Source organism: Tupaia chinensis, unplaced genomic scaffold (assembly GCF_000334495.1).
Source record: "Tupaia chinensis unplaced genomic scaffold, TupChi_1.0 Scaffold146140_1, whole genome shotgun sequence".
NCBI classification, from domain to species: domain Eukaryota; kingdom Metazoa; phylum Chordata; class Mammalia; order Scandentia; family Tupaiidae; genus Tupaia; species Tupaia belangeri.
In genome coordinates, this window is record NW_006205995.1 from 4257726 (window position 1) to 4269902 (window position 12177).

General features: G+C 42.2%; 1 protein-coding gene across 2 annotated transcripts in view; it reads left to right on the plus strand.

Moving 5' to 3' along the window:
* The window catches only part of SHC4 (SHC adaptor protein 4), a 156159-nt gene that overhangs the window by 78789 nt on the left and 65193 nt on the right, over nt 1-12177 (plus strand). For both annotated transcript variants that reach the window (XM_006168781.3, XM_006168780.3), the window contains exon 3: nt 6876-6939. In XM_006168781.3, the coding sequence (XP_006168843.1) occupies nt 6876-6939 (64 nt within the window). The remainder of the gene's footprint in view (nt 1-6875; nt 6940-12177) is intronic.

Genomic DNA, 12177 nt, shown 5'->3' on the forward strand with positions numbered 1-12177 from the left:
AGGGAAAGAAAAGATCTTTGTGAAGGAAAGCAACAAAATGTAGCCACATATCTGTCTTCCCAGGCTGGGATCTCAGGAGATAGGTTCATACTGATTCAGCAAAAAAGGAGAATCCAAGCTGTGATTTTAAAGCAGTGGTTCTTAACCAGGGATCTGTGGTTCCAAGGGGTCCCCAGGATGTTTTCTGTGGGGAGAGCTGCCTAAAATTGAATAGAAAAGTTTGTACAAACAGGTCTTACATCAGAGAGCAAACTCAGGGGCATTCTAGAGTCTCAAATCCCAAAAGAATAATAACTTTGTTTTTAAAGAATAATTTTATTTATCATTATTATTATTAATTTGCTATGGGGCACATGTGCTCATGAGAGAGAGAGAGAGAGAGAGAGAGAAAGTGAGGAAACAAGCTGCCAAGTCTGGGACTTGAGCCCCAAAGTCAGCCATGTCCAGTGCCCTAACTATCATGCCATCTGCAAGTCCCATGGAATAATAACAATTTTTATTTTTTTTTTGGAGAGGTTTTTGTTATAGGGCACATGCGCTCGCCAGAAAGAGAGAGAGAGACATAGAGACAGAAAGCGAGAAATCACCCTCCAGGGTTCCCCGGAATAAAAACAATTTTTAAGAAATAATTATTTATTGGGAACCAGCAGTTAGCATAGTGGCTATGTCGCTGGACTTCCACGTAGTCGACCGCGGTTCGCGTCCCAGACCCCGTGGCTTAAAACTCACGCCGGGCACGTGTGCGTGTGTGCCCAAGATCCCGAGAGGAGAATGGAGGAGAAGGGATTGCGGCGTGACCATCCCCCCTGGGGGGTGATTTCTCGCTTTCTGTCTCTATGTCTCTCTTTATCTGTCTGGCGAGCGCACGTGCCCTATAGTGAAAAAAACCTCTCCAAAAAAAAATTATTTATTATATTTTATTTATTATTGTTCTTTATTTTGGGGGGAGAGAGAGAGAGAATAAGAAAGCAACCCTCCAGGTCCAGGACTTGGCCATGTAGGAGTCCAGCGCCTGAACCACCATGCCACCTGCCAGTCCCAGTAACTATTTTTTAAAAGCAAATTCATAACCAGAAGTTTTCGCCTATTTTGTATCAAACAGAGTCTTATATGAAGAGATATTTGGGCTGGGGCTGGTTCTATAGCTTAGTGGTTAAAGGAACCAGATCCTCCATGACAACTGTGGTTTGAATTCTGACTCCAGTGGCTTAAAAAATGCATAAGCATGTGTGTGCACATGCCCAAATCCCAAAAAGGGGGATAAACAAGGGAGGATGGACTGTAGCATGACCATATCCCACTGGGGAAAGCTTTCTCTTCCCTTGTCTCTCTCTGTCTCTGATGAGCACGTGTGCGTCTGTCAATTAAAAAAAAGAGAGAGAGGGACCAGCAGTTAGCGTAATGGCTATGTCGCTGGACTCTCATGTAGTCGACCAAGGTTCGCGTCCCGGACCTGGTGGCTTGAAACTCATGCTGGGCGCGTGTGCATACGTGCCCAAGATCCTGAGAGGAGAATGGAGGAGAAGGGATTGCAGCGTGGCCATCCCTCAGAGGGGTGATTTCTTGCTTTCTGTTTCTCTGTCTCTGTCTGGCGAGTTCATGTGCCCTATAGCAAAAACCTCTCCAAAAAAAAAAAAAAAAAATGCTCTGTGTGGCGAGTTCATGGCGCCTATAGCAAAAACCCCTCCAAAAAAAAAAAAAAAAAGAGAGAGAGAGAGAGATCGAGGTCTTCACACTCAGGTGTCTCATTGACTTTAAAGTTCCATATGAGGCCCACCCTCAGTGGCGCAGTGGGTAGTGAACGGATCGTCAGTGCTGGACGCCCCATGGCCCATGGTGGGTTCAGATCCCCAGCCCTGCAGATCTGAAACACGCTAAATGAGATCATGGGAGCCCTTTGAGAGGAGCAGGGCAGGAACTGGGAGTAAGGGGATCACAGGATGACGAGACCCTGCTGAGGGTGCTTTGCTCTTTCACTCTCTCTTTCTTACGAGTGCTCCTCTATAAATAAAAATAAAACTTAAACAAGTTCTGAGCGAGCCTGTGAGTGCACACACTTGTGTGTTGCCCACGTGGGCATCTTACTTGGCTCTGGGTACGTTTCTCTTTCAGACAAGCCAATGTGGAGAAAGCCAGGGGCGGGGCAAGGACTGGGACAGCCGCCTGAGCCTCCGCTGGAGCTGACCCTTGCCATTTTCCCCTTTTCTCTACTCCAGCCACTTGGTGAAGGATTGTCCAGGAAGCAGCCCCTCACTGTGAAGGGGCAGCAAGCAGGGAAAGGGCAACCAATAAACTATTTCCCTAGTCCCTGGAGCCTGGAGCTCCCTCCCTGTCATTCACCCTTCAGTACGGTTCCTCCCCGGGTAAGTGTGGGTTTTGAAGTCAGACCTGGCTTTGCACTGCTTCTCCCACTAGCAGAGGCCTTACTTAGCAGAGGCCTTACTTAGAGTTACTCAAATTCTTTGAACTTTAGTTTCCTCATTTGTAAAATGGGGCTAAAATACCTGCCTTGACATGATATTGTTAGGATGAAAAGAGATGGTGTAGATGCTTTCTGCGGGACCTGAGAGGGTTCTTAATAAATAGGGGCTGCTCCTTCATTGAAACTGGGCTCCCTGCGGCAGTAGAAGGTGTCATTCTAAAGAGAAGGATTGCTAATGGGAAAGTATGACAGAACCTGGTTAAGACATTTTTTTTTTCTTTATAAAACTTTTGGGAATAGAAAGAGGCAAGTCTACCAAAAACAATGAAAAAATAAATCAGGTTAGTGGCTGTAAAGATGGAAGCATTAAAAGCTAAGCTGGAATGGGAACAGGGAGAAAACAAGAACATCCGGTGTTCTCTATAATATAAACATGGTCCCACTTGTCTCCGGGTGCTACTGCTCCACTGGGGCATGGCGCCCATAGCACCTTTGCTTCACATGAACAAAACTTCTGCTCAAGAACTGTTTTTGTATTCTTCCGAATACATTAAAAGATCATTTATCCATTTGACTGCGTAAAGTACAATATAACATTACTTACATTGTTTATATTTAAACATCAGTGGAATCAGAAACAGAAAATAGCAAATCACCAAAGTAACACTGAAAGAGCCAAGTGGTGACACAGTGGTAATGTAACTATGGACCCTCCGCCCTGAGTACATCAAGGCCACATGAGGTACATGCTTGTGACCCGAGCCAGCTGAAAGGGACATGGATTACAGCGTGAACACCTTTGAGGTTGCCTCTGTCTTTCATGGAAGAAATCCATCAGCTTACATATACGCACACATGTATACACACACACACACATCTAAACCAAGCCACTCTATAGAAGCACTTTTTGTTATCATTATTTATATAGAATTACTGAAGTGTCAGAAAAGTCACAACACGTTGTTGCATAGAAAAATGTAGAAAAAAGATGTCATGGGGCCAGCAGGTGGCATAGTAGTTAAGGCCTTGGACTCCCACATGGTTGACCACGGTTCAAGTCCTGGACCTGGTGGCTTGAAACTCACACCAGGCGCACGTGCATGTGTGTCCAAAATCCCGAGAGGATAACGGAGGAGAAGGGATTGCAGCATGGCTACCCCAGAGGGGTGATTTCTCACTTTCTCTCTTTCTGGTGAGCACAAGCACCCTATAGTACAAATTTCTCTAAAAACAAAACAAAACAAAAACTGAACTCTCTCTCCCTCCTTTTGTAAGAATGATCTAACCTACAGGTTGGCAAGCCGTGGCCCATGGGCCAAACGTAGCCAGCTGCTTGTTTCTAGAAGCAAAGTATCATGGAATACAGCCATGCTCGTTGGTTTACACATTGTCTAAGGCTGCCTTTATTTTCCTCCAGAAGGCACATGTGCTCACCAGGGCACGAGAGAAGATGACAGAGAGTGAGAGAAAGCACCCACCATGGGCGTGGCCACACAGCAATCCCTCTTTCTCCATTTCTCTTTCCCACCAGGATTGTGGGCACACGCGCTCAGCATGTTTTTCAGGTCATGGTTCATGACCCACGGTCAGCATGTGGGGTCTAGTTCCCAATGCCCACTGCTGTGCTACAAGTCCTGTCTAAGGCTGCTTTAGTACTGCGCTGTTGGAGATGATGCACAACAGCAAAGCCTAAAATATTCACTCTGGCCCTTCACAGAAAAAGCTTTCAAACTGTAATCTCATCTCTTAGCCCTTATTCATTCTCGTTCCATCACGCTGTGTATGAAAGTACTTGGAGTTCCCCTTGTATCGGGACACTTTATGTTTTGATATCTTTGCCTGTGCTCTTCCTTCTGTCTGGAATTCCCACCCCCCACTCTGCCAGGAAGATTCACCCTCCTCAACCCTCCCAGGAGGTGCTGTAAAGCATTCCCTTCAATTCAAATTCACTGTGATATTTTTTGTTAGAAGATATATATGGTTGTTGTACGAGAACCAAAAAACTATGCCTGGGAAAGTACTTTGTAAACCTATAAGGTGCTATATAATAGTAACAACTACTAATGATAATTGTAATAGTTAGTATTATGCTTGGCAGCATCACTGCCCACCTCTGTTTCTACTTTTATTTTTCAAACCATTTACAGGGAGTTTTTTTAGACCAAAGCACTACAATTGGCTTTCATGGGGTAAAGCGGTGCCCTTTCTTATAACAGCTCTTTATTTTATTTATTTTTTGAGCGTTTTTGCTACAGGGCTCATGCGCTCACCACAGAGACAGACACAGACAGACAGAAAGCACCCTGCAGTCCCTTCTCCTCCATTCTTCTCTCTGGGTTTTGGGCACACGCACACACACACACACACACACACACACGCCAGTGTTAGTTTCAAGCCTCCAAGTCTGACACTCAAACCACAGTCAACCACATGAATGTCCAGTGCCTTAATCACCATGCCACCTGCTGGCCTCAATTCTTCTTTAGTAAATACTGTCAATATAGTGCAGTACCTGGGCTAGTTATTTTACCTGCACCAGAGGCCAATTTGGGTCAATTTTACAAGTCTCATAAATTATTGAATAATCATTAAGTTGACTCCAAACATCAATCAACCAGCCAAACAAAAGATGGTAACCCTCTGTCTTGTCCTTCTATTTCTTTTGTTTTTCAATGTATTTTAAGTTTATTTTTATTTATTATTATTATTATTTTAATTTTTTGTAGGGCACAGGTGCTCACCAGAGTGAAACAGTGAGAGTGAGAGCAAGAACAAGAGAGAGAGAGAAAGTGAGAAAGCGAGCTGCCAGGTCTTGGAGTCAAACTGTGGTCAGCCATGTGGGAGTCCAGTGCCTTAATTACATCACCTGCTAGCCCCTTTATCCTTCAATTTGACTCCAGAGAACAAAGGTTGGAATCCTAGAGAAATGATAAATATGAAATCCTGAGGAAAAAAAATGCTAAACCAAAGAGCTACTTTATCCTTCGGTTGTAGTCAATTATGCAAAAATTGGACAAGATAATATCCTGGAGTATTTCATTTATCTAGGAAAAAAAGGGGGAGTGGAGGATCTGAGCTAGTATATATAAGCCTGACATGATGCCTAGAATCTGTGGGAATTCTTTTACTTTCCCAAGGTGTCTTCTAGAGCATGGCTCTGCATGACAACATATCGTAGCCGTAGTTTTTTTAGTAATGGGTGTTCATTGCTCTCTCTGACCATTCCCCTTTCCTCTGGGATTCAAATAACCTCATAGAAATTATTACCATGGGGGCCAGCAGCTGGCATAGTGGTTAAGGTGCTGGACTCTCACATGGCCAACTGCAATTTGAGTACTGGACCCAGCTGATTGAATATCACGTCCAGTGAACGTGTGTGTGTGCCCAAGATCCCAAGAGGAGAATGGAGGGGAAGAGACTGCAGTGTGGCCACCCCCGAAACACCACCACCAAGGGTTGATTTTTCACTTTCTCTCTCTTTCTCTTTCTGGTGAGCACAAGGCCCTATGACCAAAAAAAATATTATCATAAAGTATAATATGTTAAAAAGCTGTAATGCAATGTCACATATGTGTGTGAATAGTTTATTAAACAGTGATCTATTGGGAATGAGGGGAGAGAGTTAGAGTTTTCCATTTGCCTTGCAGAAAGTTTAATATATGTGTTGAAAGCCACAAGGCTAAGGTTCAGATTTTGCAGAGTGAAAGCTTGGGCAGTTATGAATGCTTAGAGTACCAGAGACAAAAGCTTTTAGTTATAACTGCATTTCTGGAGAAGAGGGTGCCTGCTCCTTCACCACTTCCATTAAGGAGCAACTACTTATTTTAGTGGTGCCTTTCTTTTCAGGAAGTACAATATATAGTAAGGGCAGAAAAATCAGCAAAGGAAGAAATTTGATATTGATTTTCTTTTCTTCTGTGAAATTACATGAAAGCTCAATGGCTTGTAGCAGTAACTCAGTCAATAAGACTCCATTTGAGACCACCTTGAAGTTCAATGATCTCCATCCTTTTAAACTTCCTCTAGTGTCAAGTTCTTTTGTATTTAATTGTCTTTGATGCTAAGATACTAGGAAGCTTTTTATTCATAACACCATAAAGAGGATTTTTGCCAAAGGTAGAACTGAGTCTTCCCAGAAAACACAGGTCTGCCCCTCCTTTTAGTTAAAAATCAGCTACAAATCGGAGCATCTAAGTCTAAAAGGACTTGAATAAGGTGAACAGAAAGAGTCGATGTGAAAGTTTTTCAGTCTTAGGGGGCTGCTAGGTTTTTCTGGGCTTCAACTGCAGAAACAAGAAGCCTAGCATTTTCTTCTGTGGGGTTGTGGAAAGATTGTTTGTGTCTAATTCGCCATGATGCATATATACATTTTGCTCATACTAGTGTAACATTTCTTGAACGCTTACAGTTTGTAGGGAGTATGCTCAGTCTTTGTCTGGTTTCTGTTCTGTAGGGAAGCAATAAGTCGCCTGTGTGAAGCTGTCCCTGGGGCAAACGGAGCCATTAAAAAGAGAAAGGTAAATATTGATATGGTTTTCTTGTTTTATGTCTTCACACTTGTGACAAAGGTAATATCATGATAGTTGTTAGTTTATTCTGCCATATGACTCACAGCCCAGCCTAGGATATATTGGATGACAGGACATCAAAGCTGCACTCAAAGTTGTTCTTGTCCCTCACGTTTTTCAGACTCATCTGACACTGTCTGAAAAATGGTGCTACCTAGGGACCAGCAGTTAGCGTAATGGCTATGTCGCTGGACTCCCATGTAGTCGACCGCGGTTCGCGTCCTGGACCCGGTGGTTTAAAACTCACGCCGGGCACGTGTGCGTGCGTGCCCAAGATCCCAAGAGGAGAATGGAGGAGAAGGGATTGCGGTGTGGTCATCCCCCCGGGGGGTGATTTCTCGCTTTCTGTCTCTGTCTCTCTCTGTCTGGCGAGCGCACGCGCCCTATAGCGAAAATCTCTCTCTCAAAAAAAAAAAAATGGTGCTACCTTGAGTGGCCAAAGTGGAGAAATGCCTGGTCCCCAGGTCAAGAAACATCAGGATATCAGGGCTCCAGGCCTGGGCCTTCATTTGCTCCTGAGCACGGCACCCCATCTCCAAGACTGTTCTTATGCCTGTGAAGTTAGGGAGTTGAACTGTATGACCGGTTTGGTGCCTTCCAATTCAATATTTTATACTGTATATACACTACATTTGAATGTTTTTGACATTTTTAGACTTGCTGGCCTATTTTCTAATGTAACTGTGGTAGAGGTGTGGGAATAACTCATGGGAAGAAGGAACTATCCATGCTGAAAGAAAACATGGGGGCACGGCCATGGTGCAATCCTTTCTCCTTCATTCTCCTCTCAGGATTTTGGGCATGCACACATATGTACTGAGTGTGAGTTTTAAGCCACCAGGTCTGGGACTTGAACCGTTGTCGGCTACGTGAGAGTCCAGCGACATAGCCATTACTCTGTCTGATAGTCCCATAATGCTTTTTATCTCTACAGAATGGGTTGTAATGTACTTGCCTTCTGATAGTAATTTTAGTCTTTCATTTGTTCTTAGAAAGGTTTGTCAACTTTCTTGATTTTTTTGAGAAACCAACTTTTGGTTTAATCGATTTTCTCTATTCTTAATATTCTTTATTTATTGTAGCTCTGCTCTAATCTTTATTTATAATTGTCGCAAGACACATGAGCTTACCAGAGAGACAGAGAGGGGAGAGAGAAAGCACCACCTAATGGGGCCTGGCCACACTGCCATTCCCTCTCTTCCTTCTCCATCCTGTTGGGATTTGGGGCATGCACACTATCCTTAGCATATTTTTCAAGCCACCAGAGCCGCTCGCCAGACAGACAGAGAGAGACATAGAGACAGAAAGTGAGAAATCACCCCCCAGGGGGGATGGTCACGCCGCAATCCCTTCTCCTCCATTCTCCTCTCGGGACCTTGGGCACGCACGCACACGCGCCCGGCGTGAGTTTTAAGCCACCGGGTCCAGGACACGAACCGCGGTCGACTACGTGGGAGTCCAGCGACATAGCCATTACGCTAACTGCTGGTTCCCCCCAGAGTGTTTTTCAAGCTGCCAGGCTGGGTTTCAAACTGTGGTCAGTTATATGGGATCTAGCTTCCTGACCCACTAGGATATAGATCAGGCACTCTGGTTTAATCTATATTATTTATTTTGCTAGCTTTGGGTTCGGTTTGTTCTTTTTCTACTTCCCTAAGTTTTAAATTCAGGTTTTTGATATGAGATCTTCTTTTAAAAAAACATGTTTATAGTTATGAATTTTCCTCTTATTACTGTTTTCACTGCATCCATATGTTTTTAAAATACTTTGTTAGCACAAAATACCTAGATGCAGTTCCTATTATCTATCTACATTTTACAGATATATAAACTGGGACCCAGAAGGGTTAATAAAATTGCCCAATAATCCTATATATAGAGGATCCAGGTGCCCAGGCAGAGGATTTCAAGACTTAATCCATAAATCCATCACAGTATTTAAATCTTAGGAACCGTAGCCCATGCAGTCTGACTCCAGAATCTACACTCTTACTGTAATATTACCTGCCTCTTTGGCCTGGCATCTACCCCAGGATGTGGGAGCTAAAAACTATTTAAGGGTATTTGAATATGGTCAGTATCTCCATTTGATTCCATTAGGTCAGTGAGCTATTTTGTCATAGGAAGTTTGGAAGGAGTCATCCACTTACACAATAATTTGTAAATTATGAAGCCTAAAAATTAACAGATAATGAAAACTGGGGTCCTTGAGAGAGTGTATGATACAGAGTCAGAAGAGCCAGGCTGCTGTGTCAATACCAGTTCATTAGTTAATGTCAGCTAATGCCTCTCTATCTTAAGAGTTTTGTCATTTGTAAAATGTGGATAGTCATCACTGCCTGGCCCCCTCTTTAGTAAGAGATGGGGGTGTATCTCATCCTCGGCCTCTCCTTTCTGTTCCCCTTCCTTCAGTGACCCCTAAGCACCAGAGACTGCATAGTTTCTCCCTTCCATCTTTCTTCAAGGAGAGATCCTGTAGCAAAATTGTCAGAGTTCATTTAAAAAGTACTAACGATGATTGCCGCAATTTGTTAGTATTTCACTGTAAACCACGCATTTCCGTATACTTTATCACTGAATTCTATTCTTTCTAGACCTTTTATAGCTAGAAGTAGAGGATGGAAGTAATGTTATTATTTATGTTTTATAAATAAAGACACTGAGAGGTTTTGGGAGTTTCCTAAGGTTCCCAGCTAGTTAGTAGGACGCCTTGGACTTGAATGAAGTTGCCCCCCTGCCAATCCCTCTTACATTCTGCTGTACCTCCCTGAAATCCATGTGCGTTCTCTTCAAGAGTCATTTAAATGTTAGGTCATTTCTAATAATGGGATGAAAGACTTTCCTCTACAATAAATACATTTGTTATGTTTTTCACAAAGCTATGATTATTGTGAGGATATAATATGATATGAAAGCTTTTCATGAACAAAAAATATTTTTCTTTTTGACTGTAAAACAGTATAAACATTTAATTGGTATTTAATAATATATATTTTAAAACTAACATGGAAAAGAAAGCCTAGTGAAGCAAATAGAATCACTATGGGGAACACAAAGATCTCTGAAGTGTGTGGTTGGTCTTGTCAAAGGCCATAGGAAGAGCAAAAAAGTAAACCAAGAGTCAACTTTATGATAGCATGATACCTATGACACTTGGGGCTCCTTAGTCACATTTTTTTCACTATATTTCATAATCTCCTTGGAATTAAAAATAAAACTATACATGTGTTTAAGAGTTCAGTGTGTTTCCAGGAGGAATCTAGTAAGAGTGATATACAAACAAAAGTGTGAAAGAAACATTATATTTTCATTGACTGCCTCAAAATATTGATACCTATGTTAAAGAGCCACTAATGTTTCATTCTCAATTGGCCCAAGTTCCAGCAGAGGATTTCAAGACTTAACCCATACCTTCATCGCAGTATTTAAATCTCAGAAATTGCTTATTAAAATCTTAGTGTTGGAAAGGATGATAATAAAAATAATAGAGCCAGTGATGTGGCCTAGTGATTAAGGAAGGCAAATCCCACAAGGCTGGTTGCAGTTTGAGTCCCAGACCCAGAGGCTAGAGAACCTCGCTGGGCACTTACACACGAGTGCCTGAAATCCTAACAAAATGGAGAAATGATGAGAAGGGATTGCAGTTGGTCATGTTCTATTAGGGAGTGTTTTCTCTCTCTCTTTCTCTCTCTCCCCATCTCTCCATCTCTCTCTGCAGAGTGCACATGCCCTCTGGTAACCAATAATAATAATAATAATAATAATAATAATAATAATAATGGCAGCATATATATATGGTCATCAGAAAAGTCATGATGTATTTTTCTATGCAAAGAAAAAATACATCATGACTCTTCCAATGGCCCAGTATATATCCAAGAATTGTGCTAAATTTTTCCCATTAAATCTCCTTTTAAAATTTTTCATTGCTAAAGGGCATGTGCAAGAGAGAGAGAAGGAACCCTCCAATGGGTTGTGGTCACACTACCATCTTTTTTCCTCCATTTCTCCATCCTGCTAGGATTTAGGACATAAACATACATGTGCCCAGAATATTTTTGAAGTTGCTGAGGTCAGATTCAAACCAGTCAGCCATAAGATCTGACTCCCTCTGCACTGGGTTTTACTACTATGCTATAGGGTCAGCCCTTCATTTAACATTTTTATTTAATTTTCATAACAGCACTTATAAAGTGGCTACTATTTTTTCCATATTTTATATAAAAGAAAATAAAATTTTAAAAGGTTATTTGTAAGGAGACCAGCAGGTGGCGTGGTGGCTAAGGTGCTGGATATCCCTACATGGCCAACCAGGGTTCAAGTCCAGACCTGGTGGCTTGCTTTCTCACTTTCCCTCTCTCTCTCTGTGTCTCTCTATGGTCAAATTAAAATAAATGGATAAATAAAATTAAATAATTTTTAAAAAAGGTTATTTGTCCAAGCTCATCCAGCTAATTGCTAAGTGGTATTTCTGCATGAGAAAATTGGCCAACCCAACTTCTCACCCCTTTGTTGGTACACTTCTTGACCTATGACCCCAATGCTTTTATAATTCCTGGGTACCCCCTACTCTCATGATTCTTTACCAAATCCCCAGATCTCTTCTCCCTGAGAAGTGTTTGTCCGGAATTTCAAATTTTATCAAAACATACTCATATCTTCAGGCTCTTTCTCAAAATTTTTCTTAGTAAATTCTGGTAAACCATCTTTTACCAGAATTTACCAGAATGGGCTAAGCCTTTTCTGGTAATATTTGCTCATTTTAACAAGAACGTTCAGAAAATAAGAGTGGTTTATGCTAGGATTTAGGCATCATGGTTTCTGAAAGTAAAGATTAAGAGCTGGTAGAGAGGCCTTTTTAATTCAGCCAAGGGAAAAATGAGGGACAACCAAGGCTGACTTCAATGCAGGAAGCAGTTCATTGGAATGTGTTCATCAATGCTTTAGTGGCATTAGAGTTGATAGACTGTGAACTTTTTCTGTTAGACTCATGGTGTTGAAAAGGACTTAGGAGTCCAGGTGGTATAAACTCGCATGGAAATTCATTCATTTAAAGCAGGTCCCATTCATGGGAACCAGCAGTTAGCGTAATGGCTATGTCGCTGGACTCCCACATAGTCTACCGCGGTTCACGTCCCAGACCCGGTGGCTTAAAACTCACGCCAGGCACATGTGCGTGCATGCCCA